This window comes from Pelodiscus sinensis, chromosome 3, assembly GCF_049634645.1.
Source record: "Pelodiscus sinensis isolate JC-2024 chromosome 3, ASM4963464v1, whole genome shotgun sequence".
Lineage (NCBI taxonomy): Eukaryota > Metazoa > Chordata > Testudines > Trionychidae > Pelodiscus > Pelodiscus sinensis.
Genome location: NC_134713.1, coordinates 159,238,671 through 159,261,192, shown reverse-complemented (window position 1 = coordinate 159,261,192; position 22,522 = coordinate 159,238,671). Strand labels below are relative to the sequence as shown.

Here is a 22,522-nt window from a genome sequence, read left to right as displayed (position 1 = left end):
GGACTTGCCTCTTCTGCCTCTTTCCCTGTCCCCACCTTACCCGCCTCACAGTTCCCAGCCTGACCAAGTTGCTTCAGAAGATGAGAATGGGTCAAGAGAGGAGTGGCATGGAGCTAGAAGTGGTGACAGTGTAAAATGGGAGGTGCTCATGAGGGGAATGGTCTAATAGGTGGGATATCATTATGGGGGGAGAGCTAGTTTGGTGGTTTGAGCATTGGCTTGCTAAACCCAAGGTTGTGAGTTCAATCCTTGAGGCAGCCATTTTGGGATCTGGGGCAGATCTGTCAGGGATGGTACTTGGTCCTGCTGTGAGGGCAGAGGACTGGACTCAATGACCTTCCAGTTCTATGAGATAGGTATATCTCCACATTATTATGAGAGTGCTCTGTCTCTACAATATACCTGCAGTTATTGGAATAGCATGGGGGGAGGCAATTGATGTGGATTTTGTATGAACACATGAGATGGCAGGAGCCATTCAGCATGGGGCGGCTTTGCTACAGGTTCATCCTTTTTCTCCTCACAGCCCTGACTAGGGATCTCTCTCTGCTTTGCCTTGCTCAGCTTCTAACAGCAAGGCTGAAGAGGGATGCAGCCTGCACTGTATTCTCAGGGGGGCAGGGGTCATCCCTGCTCTGCCTTCTAGGTTCTCAGCTTCTTTCCTGCAGTGGTGAGGCTGTGATCCTGGAGGGGCAGAGCAGAGAACGCACTGCTGAAATGACAGCCTCCCCTGTACCTTGTACCTGCTGGGATAGGGTGTCACCAGGCCAGCAACAGCACAGGGAGAGCTCTGCTGTCACAGACCCACTCTCATTTCTGTGGCAGCATGACTGGGGCTCAAGGGTGCTGGAGCAGATTTTATAGTGGGGGTGCTAGGACCATTGACCCAAACTGTAAGCTCGCTATACAGTGGAAACCATTTCCAGCCAGGGGTGCAGCACTCCTAGCTCCGGCACTTAAGGCAGAATGGAGAAGGGTTTCTTGCACTGCCATAGCAGGCCTTCAGCAGCAGGGTGGCCTCCCCTGCAGCAGGGGGTTCGTCTTCCTCTTCCTCACAGTCCTGGCTCTTCTCTGTTAGCCATACCTCCGCATTATCTGAACTCCGTTTTTTGTCCCCCAGCATGAGTTACATGCCATCTGCAGCATGGATCTCATGCTGAGGTACAAGGAAGAAAATCAGATAATATGGAGGTTCAGACTTGGGTTTTCAGAGTCTCTGTACATAACAGTTGACAGAGAAGGTGCCAGTAGAAGGTGCTCAAGAATATGGAATACAATTCTTGGGTTTTATAGGCGCAATCGGACTTCTTGTTGGGAATTGCAAAAGGCCCTCTCTGTACCATCAACTCTCTGCAGCTATGTTCCACTATTAGAGTGGTGGGTGTGATAAGAGCAGTCAAGGGGCTTGCTTCTTTCAAACATGGGAGAAGGAGATGGGGGAGGGAGCAAGAAATGCAAGAGTAGTGCTCTCTTACTGAAGATTTAGAATACTCCTTTAATAATTCAATATCCTTGTAATAAATATCACTGTGTGACACAGCAAGCAGCCCAGACCTGCAGCACCGGTAGGGCAAGGGGAAGTCTTTGGCCCTTTACTGTTGTGTACTTTTAGGGCACATCATAGCACGGACAAGTTGATGCTGTAGACAAAACTGTTACAGAAATTGAAGATGCTGCTTTCATTCAGTGAAACGGCAATGCTAATTTTAATCTCCATCCAAAAATAAATTGCCAAAAGGCGAAAAAGACAAAAGCAATTTGTGGAGGAAATGGAAAATATTGTCATGCTTTGAAAAAGGAAATATAATAAACAGGTATGGTTAAAAGGGGAAAAAATGAAAATGATTTGACCTTGGCCTTTTAAGATGAGACTCCTGCATGTAATTGCTTTGTGGGTTGAATTCTTCTATGTAACGACAGGCCTTTTGTCTTTGTTCAGTTCCTTCTTTTACCGATTGGAAATGAGAAACAGGGAAGAAATATGGTATTTTCTTACATGATGCAACAAGATGTTATTCTTCTTGGGCACATGTAAAATAAATTTATGACAAAAACATGCCTGAAACGCCAGAGGAACATGTTAGCTTTAGCAGAATACTGGTGTATATATATTCACTGCATAATGGAATTGAAAGCCTTTTTCTTAAAACAGAACGAGGATGAATGGCTGCATTTTACTGGAGAGCATGATCAAAGTTACACATATTTCATATTTTGGATCAGGAAAAAAAGTTAATAAGTAGAATTTCATGTGCACACAAAGATGGATATCTAGGTTATTCAGTATGCTTGGAGCCCATAGAAAGGGAATTTCATTGATTTGTTATTACAGGCAGTCCCCGACTTACGCGGATCCGACTTACATCCGATCCGCACTTACATAAAATCATAGAATAATAGGACTGGAAGGGACCTCGAGAGGTCATTGAGTCCAGCCCCCCGCCCTCAAGGCAGGACCAAGCTCCGTCTACACCATCCCTGACAGATGTCTATCTAACCTGTTCTTAAATATCTCCAGAGAGGGAGATTCCACCACCTCCCTTGGCAATTTATTCCAATATTTGACCACCCTGACAGTTAGGAATTTTTTCCTAATGTCCAATCTAAACCTCCCCTGCTGCACTTTAAGCCCATTACTCCTTGTCCTGTCCTCAGAAACCAAGAGGAACAAATTTTCTCCTTCCTCCTTGTGACACCCTTTTAGATATTTGAAAACCGCTATCATGTCCCCCCTTAATCTTCTTTTTTCCAAACTAAACAAGCCCAGTTCATGAAGCCTGGCTTCATAGGTCATGTTCTCTAAACCTTTAATCATTCTTGTCGCTCTTCTCTGTACCCTTTCCAATTTCTCCACATCTTTCTTGAAATGTGGCGCCCAGAACTGGACACAGTACTCCAGCTGAGGCCTAACTAGTGCAGAGTAGAGCGGCAGAATGACTTCACGAGTTTTGCTTACAACACACCTGCTGATACAACCTAGAATCATATTTGCTTTTTTTGCAACAGCATCACACTGTTGACTCATATTCAACTTGTGGTCCACTATGACCCGTAGATCCCTTTCCGCCATGCTCCTTCCTAGACAGTCGCTTCCCATCTTGTATGTATGGAACTGATTGTTCCTTCCTATGTGGAGCACTTTGCATTTCTCTTTATTAAACCTCATCCTGTTTACCTCTGACCATTTCTCTAACTTGCTAAGGTCATTTTGAATTATGTCCCTATCCTCCAAAGAAGTTGCAACCCCACCCAGTTTGGTATCATCTGCAAACTTAATAAGCATACTCTCTATCCCAATATCTACATCATTGATGAAGATATTGAACAGTACGGGTCCCAAAACAGACCCTTGAGGAACTCCACTTGTTATCCCTTTCCAGCAGGATTTAGAACCGTTAACAACAACTCTCTGACTACGGTTATCCAGCCAATTATGCACCCACCTTATCGTGGCCCTATCTAAGTTATATTTGCCTAGTTTATCAATAAGAATATCATGAGAGACCGTATCAAATGCCTTACTAAAGTCTAGGTATATGACATCCACCGCTTCTCCCTTATCCACAAGGCTCGTTATCTTATCAAAGAAAGCTATCAGATTAGTTTGGCATGACTTGTTCTTCACAAACCCATGCTGACTATTCCCTATCACTTTATTACCTTCCAAGTGTTTGCATATGATTTCCTTAATTACCTGCTCCATTATCTTCCCTGGGACAGATGTTAAACTGACCGGTCTGTAGTTTCCTGGGTTGTTCTTATTCCCCTTTTTATAGATGGGCACAATATTTGCCCTTTTCCAGTCTTCTGGAATCTCCTCTGTCTGCCATGATTTTTCAAAGATCATAGCTAAAGGCTCAGATACCTCCTCTATCAGCTCCTTGAGTATCCTGGGATGCATTTCATCAGGACCTGGTGACTTGCTGACATCTAACTTTCCTAAGTGATTTTTAACTTGTTCTTTGTGTATCCTATCTTCTAAACTTACCCTCTCTCTGCTTGTATTCACTACGTTAGGCACACCTCCAGACTTCTTGGTGAAGACCGAAACAAAGAAGTCATTGAGCATCTCTGCCATTTCCAAGTTTCCTGTTACTGCTTCTCCCTCCTCACTAAGCAGTGGGCCTACCCTGTCCTTGGTCTTCCTCTTGCTTTTAAAGTATTTATAAAAGGTCTTCTTGTTTCCCTTTATGCCTGTAGCTAGTTTGATCTCGTGTCCTCCGGGGCGAGAAAAGCTTCTCCCGGTCTCCCTGGTCTGCTGGGGGGGACCAGCAAAGCTGCTGGACCCCCCCAGCAGACCAGGGACACCAGAGCAAAGCCGCCACCTGGGTGGCTTTGCTCGTTTGCCCAGGAGCAAAGCCGCCTAGGCAGCGGCTTTGCTCCCGGGCAAACGAGCAAAGCCGCCCAGGTGGCGGCTTTGCTCCGGTGTCCCTGGTCTGCTCTGGGGAGTGGGGGTCCAGCAGCTTTTCTGGACCCCCCCAGCAGACCAGGGAGACGGAGAGCAAAGCCTCCCGCTGGGCTGTCCCGCTGCGGGCGTGCTCCGCGGCTTTGCTCCCCGTCTCCCTGGTCTGGACAGCAGACCAGGGAAATGGGGAGCAAAGCCTCGGAGCACGCCAGCAGTGGGACAGCCGCGGCGCGCCTGGACTGTCCCGCTGCCCGCGTGCTCTGAGGCTTTGCTCCGCGTCTCCCAGGTCAGCAGATCAGGGAGATGGAGCAAAGCCGTGGAGGACTTGGGCGTCCCGCCACCCCCGTCTTTCTTGTCTGCTGGGGTGGGGGGTGCAGCTAGTGCCCCCCCCCCAGCAGATCAGGCTTTTCTTGCCTACCCCTGGGGTAGAGCAGCTGGGGGCTGCTGGGTTGGTCCCGCAGCGCCGCTCCGGACCAACCCGGCAGCACCCCAGCTGCTCTGCCCTAGGCGTCCTGATTCAGCCACTGCTGGTCAGTTTCAGCAGCGGCTGAATCAGGACGCCTGGGGCAGAGCAGCTGGGGTGCTGCTGGGTTGCTCCAGTAGCGCCAAGGAGCCGCGCTACTGGAGCAACCCAGCAGCACCCCAGCTGCTCTGCCCCAGGCGTCCCCAAGTCAGCCGCTGCTGAAACTGACCAGCAGCTGACTACAGGAAGCCCGAGGCACAGTTGCTCTGCCCCAGGCTTCCTGGAATCAGCCGCTGATCAGTTTCAGCAGCAGCTGACTTGGGGCGCCTGGGTTTCTTAAGTTGAATCTGTATGTAAGTCAGAACTGGCATCCAGATTCAGCCACGGTTGAAACTGATCAGTTTCAGCAGCGGCTGACGCCAGTTCCGACTTACATACAAATTCAACTTAAGAACAAACCTACAGTCCCTATCTTGTACGTAACCCGGGGACTGCCTGTATTATTGATTATTTGTATTTATACAGTGTCTATGCCTGCAGCTGCTGGACACACTTCACATGGTTTGGACTGGGCCCACTTAATATTCCACAAAATAAGGGGAAAAATCAATATTCTCTGCAGTGTTGTCCCAAAACGACAGAGATGGAGAAAATGAAAGCCCTAGCCTAGGAGTCTGATCCAAAGCTCACTGAAGTCTATAGCAAGAGTCCCATAGTCTTCACTAGACTTTAGATTAAACTCAGAAAAGCCCAGGAACACAGGGCTCACCATTAGTGCAAATGGTGAATTAGAGAAAGCGAGAGGAATGAGCTTCACAGTTTAGACAGGTTCAGGCTTATATGTGCCTCTCACAAGAATTAATTCCAGTGGGGAAGATCCATTAGTGACATACAATATTCAAGGTGAGAGATGCTGAAGAGACAAGGGAGCCAAGATTTAGGTCTATTACCCCACTATAAATCTAGAGGTAACTCTGTGTGTAATTGAGAGCAGAATATTGCTTGCCTCTTTTAATAGGGGAATAGGTTAAAATAAAATGCACTAGAAGAGATTAAAACAGCCCTTCCCTTCAGCACACTAATAGACATATGCCTCTTACCATAATGCAGTCCAAACCCTCCATGTTGGCTAAAATTTCATCATTCACACTTTGGGAATTCTCATTTCCTCTGGATGTGCTGACAAAGCTTATTGTTTATTGCTCACAGCATGTCATCTCTGCTGGCTTTGCTTTAGAATGCAGTATGTTTAAAAAGCCACATGCCTTTTCTGAAGTCAATGTGCAGTTGTAAAGTCCCCCAGCACCTCACTTGGCTGGTGCTGTCTCCCTCAGTCAGGACACAGGATCCTGTCTCAGATGAGCTAAAGCAGAGCTGCTTTCAAAGCAGCTCAGGATGTCAGATTGACATTGACCAAACAAAGATAGATTTTTGTACAACCAGGGACCAATTCTTCCTAGCAGCTGCATTTATAGCTTTTCCAGAAAAGCCACAGACTTAAAATGGGGGGAGGGGGAAGATGGATGGAGCTTTTTTAGTCTTATCATTGCTCCCCTCCAATCCCACAGAGAGGCTGCTTCAAAGGCCCTTCAAAAACTGAGATACAGAAGAGTGATTTGGAAATATGCTCTTCGTGTTTTCAGTGTACTGTTTTCCTGATCCAAGAAATACTCTTCAGAGAGTGGCTATACCTGGTGGGGACTGCTGCACCCATACTGGTGACAAGTTGGCAAGGGTTGTTGGGTCCACAGGCCAATCAGTTAGGTATTGTGACCACAGGCCAATCAGTTAGGTCTTTCCCTGGACTCCATTTTGATCAGTGTCCATCTTGAGGTTACAAGGACCTGATTTTAAGAAGTGTTAAGTACCTGCAGTTGCTACTGAAGTCACTCCTACAGCTCCTTTGATAAGTAAGTAAATAACTAAATTAATAAGAATGTTACACTTTGCCTGGTTATAGTGTTTTCTTTGCAGATAACATCTGGAGCTGCAGGTGGTTAGCAGGTTGTAAGCACCACCAAATATCTAGGTGTCTCAAGCTGGGCATCCTAAATTAATGAAGCCTTTTGACAATGTAGGCTGTAAGCACTCTGTGCCTCGGTTTACCCATCCATATATAGGGACAATACTCATCTTGCTGCAACATTATGACATTGAAATCATTCGTGCTTATTAAACACTTTGAGATCCTGGAATAAAACATGGAAATAGAAAAATAAAATAAACAATTACTAACTAATGATTCCCATATCGGTCAGGATCAGCATTATCACCTAAACCTACTTAGTGCCAAGAAGAGATACAGAATGTTTTCTCTGTTATCAGCTTCACATCAGGATCCAAACGGTTAAGATGATTTGGATCTGACATTTTGACTCATTGTTAGTTATCGCCTGATACACAGACAACATCGACCCCTGAATTTGGGGTTCCATGGATAAAATGGTTTTACATTCACGCTGAATGTAAGTGTGGGAACTAGGGCTGTGGAGGACATTTCTACACCTTCTAGCTGGAAGTGGTTTCCATTATATATACAGGGCTTACAGTTTTGTTCAAAGGCTCTCCGCACCCCCACTACACAAATTGTTCTAGCGTCCCTACCCTGCACACAGTAGGTATGATAGGTGAGAATGCCTGAGAGAGTAGTTATTCACACCCTCATGCAAAAGATATGGAATCAGTTGAAGGCAAATGATGAAGCTCTCTGTCTACACAGAGATAATGACAGACCATAGGCATTGGCTTCCCCTCTAACTGAGGGGTGCTTAACCCCTCCCCCAAGTCCCACCCCCATTACACCCCAAACCCCCATCCCCACCCACTTCTTTCCTGCCTCTTTCCATCACCTCCCCAGCGTGTGTGTGCCCTGTCACCACTCCTCCCCCTCTCTCTTGAAGTCTCCTGCACAAAAGGAAACAGCTGTTTTCAGTGGGCAGGAGACATTGGGAGGGAGAGGGAAGTAGGGGAGGTTGCCTGCTGTTGAGTTCTGAGCATCCTTTAATTTCTCTCCGTGGGCAATGGATGGCTCAGATGGTTGCATATGGGATGCTGACCTTAGACCAATACATGTCAGTAGTGACCAAAAGCTGTTACCACTGCATAGGTGTTGGATTGCTATGTGAAAGAAGCTAGTGGCCACAGATCTGTTCTTTATGGATAGAAGTTTTCTGATAATAACCCCCTTATGACTGGTATTAATTCAGTAGTGAAGTTCTGAGGTAGTTGTAAACTGGTTATATTCTACTGGTGGCCTTTGCTTCTATCTCTCTTTCCTAAGTCCTTATTTTATCTCACTTTACTGCCTTTGCATGACATGGCTTTACATGTTTACTATCTTGCTTTTTCCTCCGGTAGCTTGTTATTCAGTGAATCACACTGCATGTGCTCAGATGACTAAACAAAATGCCTTTTTTCTTTTGTATTATTATTGCTTGATTGCTTTGTCCTTTGTTGTACTTTGTCTTTCTTATTAGTATAATATCTGGAAACTTGGATAGGCTACCTTTACGTGCATCATGCAAAGGTAATAAAACCCTGGGAAACTAATGTGCTTTTCTGTCCATTACCAACCACCTCATATCAATTTGAAATCGCTCTTATTTGTTTCTGACCTTTTGGCTAACATGCCAATTTCCTATATCCAACAGACTTGCACATTTGGGAAGCAGTGTGGCCTAATAGTTAGAGGGGTCCGGAGCCCATGGGTTCAGTTCCCTGTTCTACTATTGACTCACTGTATGACCTTGGGAAAGTCTCCTAAACCCTCCATTCCTCAGATTTCCCCATCTGTCAAATAATGCTATAACATTTACCCACCTTTTGAAAGTGTTTTTAGATCCCTGGGCCAAATTCACCATGCAAATGCAAAGCATTATTATTTTTCTGGCTGTAACTTTGAGAAACAATTTCTGCAATAACAACTTCATTGTCCCGTCTCTTCCTGTTATGGTGCTGTATCCTCAAGGGATTATAATAATTCAATTGCATTTTCTCACTATCCTCTCAGGCCCTTACCTAGGTCATAGATCTTGGGCAATAACAATCCAGTCACCTATATACTTCTATCTGGGGCTCTCCAGCCCTTGAACTTAATGAACTTGCTGTATCTGTGATTGTTTTCTGCATCTCTTGCTAATGTTTTTATGTCTTAGTTTCAAATTAGTTTTTCTGGTCCTTTGACAGGATCCAGTCTCTATGATCTGCCACTTTCATTATATGACTTTTCTGGAAGTACCTGACCTGCGATATTAGTAACTGTTTCACTTGTAATGCACAACAACTATCTATTGACTCAGCTGTTCCCTTATCTTTCTGAAATTCAGGCTCTCGGGTATCAAAGAGGATGTTTGTGACTTTTGATCTCTCTGCTATCTCAGGGTGATATACAGCCATATGTCTCAAGCTGAGAAAGGTAGAGCTCTATTGGTAGCTAGGTAACTACCTACATTCTGAAGAAGGTTGCACTTTTCCTTCTATAACATTTCTGAAGAAATAACCCATTCTAGTACTGGCCAATATCTTGACCTTTTAATGTTAAACTGCTACCACGTTTCATGTCAGAAGAGCTGCATGTGAGTGATGACAACAAATTCACTCCTGTGACAAAGTGCCAGATTCCAATCTTATTTACAGTAGCATCAGCCTGGAATGATTCCCATTAATTTCAATGGTTCTACTTCAGATCAGAATTTGGCCCATCATTTTTAAAGCTCTTTGGGATCCTGAGCCTTGAAATGTAAAGTAACTGTTTCATTAGAGTCGATCCATTTATTCAGCAACCGAATTAACTGTCTTCTCACACTTTTTTCTTCATTCTTATAGCCAATAATTTAGGCTATGTCTACACAGTGGAGCTAGTTTGGGGTACCAGAGGTATTCTGTGTCTTAAGAGCAAGCCCATTATATCGAAATATAATGGGCTCACTATTCCAAGGTCCCTATACTACTTATTGCACAAGGGATAAAGGATGTTTCAGAATAGCGCCTTATTTCAAAATAACATTGAAATAAGCTATGCAATTTGCATAGCACAAATTATGTAGTTTATTTTAAGATAAGAGTCCTGTGTAGATGCACCCTTAGAGAATCATAGGAATGGTTTTATGCTGTTCCCATAAGACCATCAATAATTTTCTAATGGTGTGATCAATAGTGAATATTCTCCTAAAAGGACTGATGTAAGGCCCAGGATAATAAAAAACTAAACAAACAGCCTCAAAACTTGCACCTGCAGATTGTTGTGTGTCCTGTCCCCTTGCATTTGTACATTCTGTCTTGTGTACGCCTTGTGTAAGGAGTAGTAAGAAGTCTAATTGCTGTGCATTTGTACATGCAGGTTTGAAGACTGGGTTTGAAGCCCTTTTGTAATTTTGCCTTTCAAATCTGATTGGACAAAACATTAAAAATATGTATGTACTGTAGGAACAATCCTGCATTGCCTGGCATTGCCTGGGAGATGGTATGGAGAACTTAATAGGTCTTTTCCACTTCTCAATCCTATGATTCATGACAAATGGAATTTCTTAGTATTTAAAACAGGAGCAGGACAGATTTAAAATGACCAAAGAGGACTGCAGAGTAAAATCTTTGTACTATTTTTAAAAAGGCAGTGCAGGATTTTATTGCCTTTGCTGAGAGTCTAATAGCAATGAAATCAAATAAACATTCCTGAATTAAGCCATATTCTCTTAACAGATGTTTGTGTGCAGGGCAGAGTTAAATAAATGTTCAGTTATTGTATTGTACTGCCTTTCACATATATACTGGCAGATGCCTTTCTAATCTGATAGCAGAAGCACTAGACTCATATTGCTCTCAGACTCTGGTATATTCATTATACCACCTGTTTCAGTGACTTGATCTGTTGTACAACAAACAATGGATTTTATTGTTTGTTCCTATGCATGGTCTAGTGAATAACAATCTTATACTGTCTCCAGAGATATGCATCTTCCTTATTGGCACCAGAAAAATTCTACCAGATTACACTAGTGGAGGCATCCAGCACAGTGAGGATGGTCATGGCCATTCTGTTTTGAATCAGTGTCACTGCATTGCCAAAGACATCAAGGCTACGTCTACACTGCAGGCTTCTTGTGCAAGAATAGCTGTTCTTGTGCAAAAAGTTGCAGTGTCTACATTGCACGCGTGTTCTTGTGCAAGTAAATTTACAGTTAAGTGTCGGAAAACAGGGCTTCTTGCACAAGAGTTATTCCTCTCCCCATGAGGAGTAAGCCCTCTTGCAAAAGAGCTCTTCCACAGGAAGGCAGTGTGGACAGGCAACAGGAGTTTCTTGTGCAAGAAAGCCCTATGGCTAAAATGGCTATCAGAGCTTTCTTGCGCAAGAGAGCATCCACACTGCCATGGACGCTCTTGTGCAAAAGCACATCTCTTCCACAAAAGCACATGGCAGTGTGGATGTGCTCTTGAGGAAGACCTTTTGCACAAGAACTCTTGCATAAAACAGTTTTTATGCAAGAAGCCTGCAGTGTAGACGTAGCCCTAAGCTTTATGTTTGTGGGGTGAAGCCAGTACCTTATTATTTATTGTGTAAGCAGGGGCTGAACTGCTGCTTGCTATCAGCCAGCTAAAAGGAGGGGTGGGTGTGCCCACTACAGTTGTTGAGCTCTGCAAGGTAATTAACTGTTAACTGTTGACATGTAAATACTGCTCAGGAGAGAATCCGAGGTGTGGCTATGTAAATCCCATTCAGCCAGGGCTGATGGAAGGTCAGTGTTGGAATGGAATGTGGAGAAGTGTATATAATTTGGGACTGTTGTGGGGGTAACTAATCATGCTACTCCTAAATGTGGGAACTGTAAAACATGCCACCAGTGCTTGCAGGAGAGACACCACCATCATGGTAAGAGGTCTCGGAAGAACAAGCCTCCCCCCTTCCAGAGTTGAGTGAACTGAGCTCGGGGAAAGGGTTAAAGGACTTGAGTCAATCTGCTTCACACCTGCCAGGTATGAGCTATAAGACTGGCCCAGCCTGCACCTTTCCCCCTTTGTTTTACAGATGGACCTAAAGCAGATTCCCTGAGGAGTCTTTTCTTTTGCTAGTCCAGTGAAAGCTGGATTCATTTGGTAGCCCAGCTGGTGGCTAAAGAGTTGAAATCACTGAGAGCTGAAATCACTGGTTTGGCTGAGAGCCAGACCTATTGCAGCCAGTGAAGTGGCGGTGACCAGCGGCGTGGTGTGGAGTGGCGGCAGGCGAGGAGCGGCCATCAGCGGCGTGGCGTGGAGCGGTGGCAGGTGGGGAGCGGCCACCAGTGGGATGGCGTGGAGCGGCAGCAGACGAGGAGCGGCCATCAGCGGCGTGGCGTGGATGGGCGGCAGGTGCCCAGCGGAGCGTCCAGTGGCATGGGATGAGACAGCTGGTGGAGCGTGGCGAAGTTTTGTATAAGGTGCCCCCTATCCCCCACCCCCATTTCAACCCAGGTTGGGAGGTGAAACCTTGCGGGTGAACTTTGGGACTCTGGGTGGCACGGACCAGGGACAAAGACTTTTGGGGTGTCGGACTCTTTGGACTTCGGGCAATTCTTGGCTGGGGTGGGGGCTTGGCTCATGTTTGGGTTATGAACTCTGTTTGTGGTGTTTTCCCCAAGTTAATGCCGTATGACTTCTCTCTCTGTTTCATTAAATGTTTCTTTACTACACTCAGACTCAGTGCTTGTGAGTGGGGAAGCATTGCCTCTCAGAGATGCCCAGGGGTGCATGAATTTCCCAGATTACTGGGTGGGGGCTCGAGCCGGTTCTATGTGAGATGGACCCCAAGATATTGAACCCAGCCCTGGTTACTGCCAGGCCTACCCACCAGAAGGGTTACAATTGTAACAAAACTAAAGACATAAAAATTTAATGATGTGCCTGTGACCTTCTTTGACAAAGGCAGGGATAGAGGCAGTGACAAAAAATAGTTTGAAGGAAAATGTGCAGGGGCAGAATTATGTGAGACTTTGAAGGTGAAAATAAGGAGTGAAATTCAGACTCCACTCACTTCAGTAGGTCAGTGATAGAAATGTAGCCGTGTTAGTCTGGGGTAGCTGAAGCAAAATGCAGGACAATGTAGCACTTTAAAGACTAACAAGATGGTTTATTAGATGATGAGCTTTCGTGGGCCAGACCCACTTCCTCAGATCAAATAGTGGAAGAAAATAGTCACAACCATATATACCAAAGGATACAATTTTAAAAAAATGAACATATATGAAAAAAATGAACACATATGAATAGGTCAATAATTTCTCCAAAGATTGAATTTAACATAATGGAGAAAGGAAACCTCTAGCAAGGGGGAAATATATTAATTTATCTTGGCTACCACCTTGACATTGCAGCTAGCATGGTCCTCTGTCTGAGGCTCTCAGGTTTCACCACTATGATGAGCTGTAACACTGTCCCGCCTAAACACACAATAGCGATAGTGTTAAAACTCCCCTTCCCTGTGTTTCGAAGGGCACCATTCTAATACACCATACTTTCCATGCTATTTTTTGCTTTTCTCATGTGTGGATGGTGAAGCTACAGAATTAACTTTTCATTTTTTATTTGTGGTCTGTTTTACTTACAATTTCTCATGGGCTAGCACAAGTTGCAATTCTGGATCATGTTTAAATCTATGCCAAAAAGGTTCTAATGGAATATTATTTTCAGTATATAATAAACACTCATTCAACACCATACTCTATTTATGTGTTTATTGAAACTTAAACCTAGATTCAGGCCATTAATTTTTAAATAGATCTATAGCTTTCCTTAGCTCCGAAGAGCTTTACATTTGTGGGGTGAAACCAGTACCTTACTATTTTTGTAACAAAGCCATTTGAATTATATGTGCATTTCCAGTCAGTTGGATCCTTCCTTTTTGCTGAATACTGAACATTCTTTTCTTGCCCTCGCTGTTGTCTTTGGCTGTAGAAATTGTACTTTCCATTTTCACAGAAACCGTAGGAGCATTGCAAATGCATATATAATTTCTGTGTCAACATTTTGCTTTCTAATGCAACAGCTGCACTAATTCACATTATTGGAAACTAATAGTTTTTAAATTATTTAGAATTGACTTGTAAATGCAAAGAGCTATCTAGGCACCTACCTACATTCCCTGCTTTTTCAATTAGGTATGACATTCTACTTCATTTTCTGTAACAAAGTGCTGTAAATTGTTAAAAATCTGCCACATTCTACCTCAGAAGTGGCATTTCAATGTGATGGATAAAGCATTTCCTATACCAACTGTATGAATTTTATTTGGGATCCCTAGGATAATAGACATGGCAAGAAGCTATTTTGAACCTTTCTGAACAAATTGTTTTCCTCTCAATTTATGGGCAAAATCCTGATTTCAGCAGGAGTTTGCTGGGTCAAGACCTTTGGATATGGCCTCTAAGAAGATATGTATAATACCTTACATTTTCAGACTACATTATGAACATCAACTAATCCTGACACTCCTCCCATGAGATACGTACATAGTTGTGTCCCCATTTCACAGATTAGAAAATGGAGACACACAATCATGCAGTTATTTGGCCAAAGATACTCAATGGATCAGTGGCAGAGCATGGTTAGTATGTGAGAAACCCTAGCTCACAGCCTTGTGTTCAGAGTCCACAATTGTTAAGATGTTACAGCCATGATCCTAAAGCAACAAAGTAACTTGGCAAGCTATTTTGAGAAATTCATAACCGGTAGGACAGGAGTGGGCAAATACCAGCCCATGGGCTGGATTTAGTCCACCAGGGTTAGTCCCTGGTGGGTCCCAACCTCTGTATTTACCTGCACATCCACAGGTATGGGCAACCACAGCTCCTGTTGGCTGCGGACTGCTGTTCCTGGCCAAGTGCAAGGTATGGCAAGTGGTGTCCCAGTCCGTGCCACTTCCTGCCACTCCCATTGGCTAGGAATGGTGATCGGTGGCTAGCAGGAGCTGTGATCGCTGGTATCTGCAGAGGCGGCCTGCCAGGGATTAACCATGGTGAAGTGCTGCTGTTTTAGTGAGCACCCCTGCGATAGGAGCAGAGATCTGTATTACCCCACAGGCTTGACCCTGAGAAGGGCTAAGCATTTTGACCGAGTGTCACTCCAAATCAAGCTCATGATGAGCTGATACCTTCCCTGCCTAACAAACACCAAAAATAATACTTAGCTGTGGATTATAAATGTCCCCATTCATCCCTCCCTAACATAAAAAATGAATATAATTCCCAGGATGTTTAATGCTCCTGATTTTTATAGGCAGTGTAAATCTACCATACATGCACATGCCAACCTGCTCAGAAGACTTGTAATTAGTTACCTGTGTAATCAATGATTATTGTTTGCATTTTAATCCAAAGTATATGTGCCTCTAAAGTCATTCTGTATATATCACTTCTTTTCTTAGCTATTTCTCTCCACCACTTCTTATACTACAGTTTGTCATCCTCTCGCTCTTATTTACCCAATAAATAGACATTGCATTTAACACTGCAATAAGTTACAGATATTGAAGGGACTGGACTTTTAATACTCCAGTCATCTGAAGAAGTGGGTTGTGCCCACAGAAGCTCATGATACCAGTTACATGTTTTGTTAGTCTTTAAGGTGCTGCTAGACTATTTGTCGTTTTTTAAGTTTTTCCAGTTACAGACTAACTTGGCTACCCCTCTGAAGCTATTGAAAGCACAGTAAGATTTTATGGTGTTCAGGCTCATGCATTCCCATCTCTGCTACTAACCTACTGTCACTCTGATTCTGAGCAGTGAGGCACTGAGCATCTCTTGGTTAATGGCAAGCATCCACAGATCCCCATGATTTGACGGGGAGATGGGGGGCACCGAGTGCTTTGCAAACCAGGCCCTGTGTATCTTAGACCAAGTCACTTATCTGGTGAGACTCTGCTGATGTTTGAATAGTGATAGAAATGTAGCCATGTTAGTCTGGTGTAGCCGAAACAAAATACAGGACTATGTAGCACTTTAAAGACTAACAAGATGGTTTATTAGATGATGAGCTTTCATGGGCCAGACCCACTTCCTCAGATCTGATGTTTGGGCACTGATGTTTGGGCGCTCAGGATTTTCAGAACTGCTTGTTCGCCATGCCCCAGGCTCTTGAGAAACATAGGGACTGAGGTGCTACCAAAGGGCAGGTCTGGAGCATAGTTCAGGGGCAGGCCACTCAATCAGAATGTTCAGAACTGCTAAGAGGCCCCCACATGCTCCGTCAGATGCTGCTGATCTAATAAACTAGCCTTGACTGACATTCAACAAAACACTGCTGCTTGGCAGAGAGGTCTTGAAGAGGGATTTATAAGAGGTGGGCAGTGGCATTACCATTTAGAAAGGGGGTGTGAGAGGCTGAAGAGGCTGTCTTTGTTGCCAGTGTGGAGGAGCGAATATAAGAGGAGAGAAGACTGGCAGGGAAAGAAAGACGTGTGGTTGTGTAGGGATTTTTTATCAGCTCTGAAAGCATTCTGAGACTTCTAATGGGGATTTTGTCATTAAAAAAAAATCAGCATTCCTGCACAAGAATAAGGGAGATGGAATTAAAACCTTTTTTTTTTTTTTGGCTGAAATTCCTGGAAAGTCCACTTACTCATAAACAATTGTTTAAGCATTGACATCTGTAGATCTCAGTTTTATGAAGGAAGGGATGTATCAGTCAGTAACCCAGTGTTAGAGATGAAGAAGCTGAGGCCCAAAGAGGTGATGTAACTTGCCCACATTCTCTCAGCAAAATGTTGATAGTCAGCAGTAGATCCCAAGCCTCTTGATTCCTATACCAGGGCCCTATGTACTATATCAAGATGCTTGGATTTTACTAGATGTATTAATTTTTGTAACAAATATATATGGGTAGAAGGAGTAAATGAAGGTTAATTCTCAGGACAAAGAAAGACACCAAAGTTCAGTACATTAAAATCTGTAAGTATTGCCAGTTTCAGGGAAAGTTAAGAATAACCATCTCCAGAACTTTTTTTAAAAAGTACTAACGGCAGTGGAAATCATTACATGATGATTTTTATATTTCTTCTGCACATGACAGACTATTTTATGGCAATATCCAAGCCTGATAGTAGTAGGTTTTTTCAACCCTAATACAGCACTATTGTACTTCATTAATCTTTGTCCCCATCAATTTTAACTGAGAACTAATTTAAAGAAAGTATGGACAGAAGGAAAGGTTATTAATTCCCAAAACTTTTTCTCACATAAGCAGGATCATGGAAACCAGACTGGTTCCATTTTCTTTTCAGCCTTAAACCAAAGCCCATAAAAGTCTGAGGATCCCAGTGAAAAACTATAGAAACATATTAGTTTTTAATAGGATGATCATAAAATTCAGGTGATTCCATTAGTGAAGAAAACTGTTTCCAGATTAGGTGGAAAAGATGGAATGTAGCTTATTCATGAGGGAAGATAGTAGTGGGGAGGCAGAAATGGGGACCGTGAGACAGTCTTTAAAAACTCATTTCTCGGTAACGCAAGTACCAATGTTATTTATCCTCTCATGTCACCAAAATGAAATAACAAGTTAAAGAATGTTTAGATAAGTTAGATGTACTCAAGTCAGCATGGCCTGTTTTAAATTCATCCTAGGATACTTCAGAAACTCGTGGAAACAATTTCAGAACTATTAGAAACTATCGTTAGGAACTCATGGAAGCTGGATGAGATCCCAGAGGACTGGAGAAGGGCAAACAAAAAGAGGAACAAAGAAGGGGCACAAAGAAGACCTGGGGTATTATTGACCACTCAGCCTAACTTTGTTATCTGGAAAGATACTGATAAATTATAAAAGAATCTATTGTAAGCACTTACAGGATAATAGAGTTATAAGGAATAGCCAGCATGTCAAACCAACCTAATTTCCTTGGACAGAACAACTTATTTGGTGGATGGGGGCGGAGGGAAGAGGGTGCAGTAGACAACAGAATAACAGAAACATAGACTCAGAAGAGACCTGGGAAGTGTGGAAGCAGGACTAAGGGAGAGGGGATTTGGGTGGCCATTTCAGGGTTTGTTGTGGATAATTACAAAGGGGGGATGATTAATGCTGTTAATCAAGACTGGTTTGCACCAGATTTTTCTCCTGTGGCCCAGCACTACTGCCAACAGTGTACGATTTGTCAACAGCACAATGTTGGTAAGGCTGTTAAGGTAAAACAGGTAGCACATCCCTCTCCTTGAGGACCATTTGTAAATATTCAAATCGATTTTATTCAATTGTATAAATGCTGTAATTATGAATATGTACTAGTATTAGTTGATGTTTTTTCAAGCTGGATTGAAGCCTTCCCCTGTAGAAAGGCAGATGCCAAGACTGTGGTAAAACTTTTACTTAAGGATTTTATACCAAGATTTGGTATACCTGTTAGTATTAACAGTGATCGTGGTTGTAAAAGAATTGGACAGATTGTAAAAGAATTGTGCACAGCTTTACAGATCCAGCACAACCTTCACTGCCCCCATCACCCGCAGTCTGCTGGGACAGTGGAATGCCGGAATGGGATTTTGAAAAACAAACTGGCCAAGATTTGTGCAGACACGAACTTCAAGTGGCCAGATGCCCTTCCATTGGCGTTAATGAGCATGAGGGCCAGCCCAAATCGAAAAACTGGACTCAGCCCATATGAAATCCTGACAGAGCGCCCAATGCGATTACCAGCAGCACCCCCACTGACCCTTGCTCAGATGGACATTCATTTAATGGATGATATCATGCTTAAGTATTGCCAGACATTAATGAAGTGTGTTAGGTCTTTTTATTCACAGGTAAAAGAAGCGTTACCCAAAGACCCTGAGCAACCATGCCATCTGTTGGAACCCGGCGACTGGGTCTACATAAAGGTCCATCAGCGAAAGACTGCTCTAGCCCCACGCTGGAAAGGCCCTTACCGGGTCCTGCTAAGTACCAACACCGCTGTGAAGTGCCAAGGGCTGCCTACCTGGACCCATGCTTCTCACTGTAAAAGGACCCCTCCACCTCGAGATGACTCGACTTCGACTACTGATGGGTTTGTCCCTCTTTCTGGTCCTATTCCTTCTCCTGCTGAATAGCAGAAAATGAGGGGAAGGTGAAGTGCTAGTAACCTCTCCCTTGCCCACTAACAGAACTACTATACCTTTGGTATATGCCAGAAGGACCAAAATGTTACAGGGTGATGTGCTAGCAACATGTCCCCTGCATGAGGCTGAATTACTACTATTTGAAGAAAGAAGAAGAAAAAATCGCTCCCCTGACACTGCCACAGTCCAGAACTTTTTAACAACAAAGTTCATTAAGAACTGGCCTGGGTGGAAAAGGCGGAGCATTATACACTGGCAAGGAGGGACTTGTGAGACCCACAGTTGGGAGTCTGGTGTCAAGTGGTTTGGTGGGTTTCTTCCAGGAGCTGCGATCTGTGCTCATGGGCAAATACCAGCAGAATGTACTGCACTCCCCAATTGGCTTTCAGACGATGAATACCAAAAACACCCTGATGCCACCGTCCTTACTATCTCCTCCACCTCCACTGCCATTCCAGTAACATACCCAAATACTGATGATACTATGTATTCTGATGAAATCCAATGGCCAAGGCCTTCACATCTGAGTGACTTAGCTAAGTATTGTCTGGAAAATTTATTTTTCAAGGTTCTAAATTTTTCATTTGAGCGAACAATTGAATGGAAGTCAGATGGATCAGTAGAGATAGGGGTTTATGATATTACTGTACATGAACATGAGCCACAAAATTCTAGCATTGAGGTTAGGGGGTTTTCTGATGGGGTTGACATGATGGCCATTCCCGGAGTTTGTAGTTTGTTGATGGGAAGGGGGCCCTATTGTTATTTGGTTACCCAATTAGCAAATGGCCAAATGCAGACTTAGAGAATGCGTTAGTCTAATGGAAATGTTACCTGTACTAAGATAATTCCCCTAACTAATAATCTTACCTGTGCTATCTTGCAATATACTCCTTCCTATGCTATTGATATTAGTGTTGCTCAAAATTATATTAGAGTTTTTAATCAACAGATGTGGTATGAATCTGTGTCTAAAAGAGATGATGTGTTAGGATATCGATGGACCATAGTTAATGCCACACTAGCAACTGTAAAATTTACACTGCCTTTGCCCAGCTTTCAGGTTATCTCTTTGTATCCTAACTGTTCTAAGGGAGCTGCCATTCAGTTAGCACAACAGAAAGCATGGGTTTCCACTAGGAGGAAAAGGGACTTGGCAGACAGTCTGTGGGATGGTGCCAATAGTGCAGCAGCGGTGTGGAACATATACAGGGGCCAACAACATGAGGAAAGGCTGGGACAGATAGAGGAAGCAACTGGGCTTATTACTGGAGCACAGCTAACCCAAGTTCAGGCTGGAATTGGTGAATTTCATGTTCTCTCCGCCCTCAGCTCAATGACCCAGGACTTGCTGACAAAGATGATACTGGATATTGCTGAGGCAGAGAAGATATTGCAGTGGGATCTGGCTTGTTCAGAAATTCAAGATTTCCTGAATGACCAGCTGATGGCCATCCGGAGTGATCTTGAACATCGACCTGGCCCACTGCCCTTGCAAATGCCTCAGGGATACCGTCAGAACTGTGGCCATGGAGACACACTTGGAGATTTTCAGGGTGGAGATGCAGGCACTCACAGTGCTCCTTCCAAGCATACAGGCCGGTTGGAGGGGTGTGGGCCCCCACATGCCGAAACTTACCGGGTCCTTTGGGAGGATTCATGTGGGACTGGGTGATTCACCAAGACATCTGGGAAATTAAACCACCTGGTGCACCCAGCCATTTCATAGTCAGTGCTCCTGGAATAAAACCTGATATTTGGATAGGGATAGGAAACCAATGGACGCTTTGCCCTTTGGAACCCCCACAGCTTCAGTGCATATGAAAGCTGAGACCAGGGGAAGTTGTAACTGTGCGCAACAGCATTTGTTGGGAAAGTATGGGACAAGGATACACCCTAACAGGACATTTGCTCTTTTAGGCCAATGATAGCTGCGTACATGTTAACACCACCACCTTACAAGACATGCACTTTCATCTCACCACTGTTATGGGAAATCATGTCGTTTATTGGCCCGCAGACAAGGTCCTACGAACAACCCTTAGATTCCAAATACCCCTCGATTGGACTACCCTAGTACCTGACCGATTCCCGAATTTACTTTCACTCATACCAGAGGTCCAGAAAATCTCTGAATTACAAGGTCAAATTCATGTTCTCCAAAATACCTATCAAACTGAGGCACATGCTTTCCACACAGTCTATAGAACATCCCTCCTGTGTACTGATTATGATGTATCGTGTTATGTAACTAAGGCTACGCAGCGACCCCATTATAGAGTTATTGCAGGGATATTAATGATTGTATTGCTTTTGCTTATTGTAGGATTATGTTATTGTTATAGAGGATATACTAATGGAAATAGTTTTCATGTTCATACTAATCATGTATTACCATTACAACCATTCCATACCTGTGAGGCCAATCCTCTCGATGTTAAAACAGAAATACAATATTTAATGAATACAGATATTTGAAAGAGTAGTTGTGACTAGAGCACAAAAGAAGGGTTGGTGGAAGCAGGACTAAGGGAGAGGGGATTTAGGTGGCCATTTCAGGGTTTGTTAGTAGCAGAGCAAGAGTCTGGTTCACTCTGACTCCTGCTAACGCGAGAGCTAGAAGAGATGCTGCGTTCGCCTCTCTGTCTCGCTCTCCAAGATGAGAGTGGAATGCTGACCTCAGTGAGAACCTTGGAGATAAGACAGTGTCCGATGGGAATGGAGTGGGCAGGGAAGTAATTGTTTAATGTTATATATAACGGAAAGGTATATATATTGGTTTTTAATTGTTTTGTATTTGAAGATCCGCTTATGCTGTCTTCCCTTGAAATATTGCTCGAATAAACTGCCTCTGGCAACTTGTTGCTTAAACACAACGCAGAGTGAAGGCTCGTTATCTTCCACAGAAGATAAAACCAATTTTCTGCACTATCTCTGATAGGTGTTTGGAGGCTTTAAAGGAAAGGTTGGACAATGATGAAGATTCCACAACTTCCCTTGGAAGCCTCTTCCAAAGCTTAACCACCCTTCTAGTTCGAAAGTTTTCCCTAATATCTTGATTTTAAAAGGAAAAACTTCAAAAAACAACAAATAGTCTAGTAGCACTTTAAAGACTAACAAAATATGTAGATGGTATCATGAGCTTTCGTGGACAAAACCCACTTCTTCAGATGACCTGTCATCTGAAGAAGTGGGTTATGCCCACGAAAGCTCATGATACCATCTACATGTTTTGTTAGTCTTTAAAGTGCTACTAGACTATTTGTTGTTTTTGAAGTTTTTCCTGTTACAGACTAACTTGGCTACCCCTCTGAAGATCTTGATTTTAGTAAGGCTTTTTAACACCTTTCAAGTGCAGATGTAAAAGGTCTTTGTAGCAGAATGCAGGTGGTTAACAACCACAGGACATACCACACTAATACCAATCCTGGTACCTTCCCTTGCAACAAACCCCGTTGCCAGCTTTGTCCACATATTCATTCTGCTGATACCATTATTGGACCTAACCAAGTGAGTTATAAGATCAAGAACACATATTCCTGCGCATCCAGAAATATAATCTATGCTATCATGTGCCGAAAGTGTCCGTCTGCTATG

At 43.6% G+C, this 22,522-nt stretch overlaps 1 protein-coding gene across 2 annotated transcripts in view; it reads left to right on the top strand.

Annotated features, from left to right (window-relative positions):
* LBH (LBH regulator of Wnt signaling pathway) overlaps positions 1-21,969 on the top strand; it is a 217,913-nt gene extending 195,944 nt beyond the window's left edge. Inside the window, exon 5 of one of the 2 annotated variants that reach the window (XM_075925343.1) lies at positions 18,632-21,969. In XM_075925343.1, coding sequence (XP_075781458.1) covers positions 18,632-18,916 — 285 coding nt within the window. In that variant the 3' untranslated portion in view covers positions 18,917-21,969. The remainder of the gene's footprint in view (positions 1-18,631) is intronic. The other variant, XM_075925342.1, reaches the window with a different exon arrangement.
* Positions 21,970-22,522: the final 553 nt, after the last annotated feature.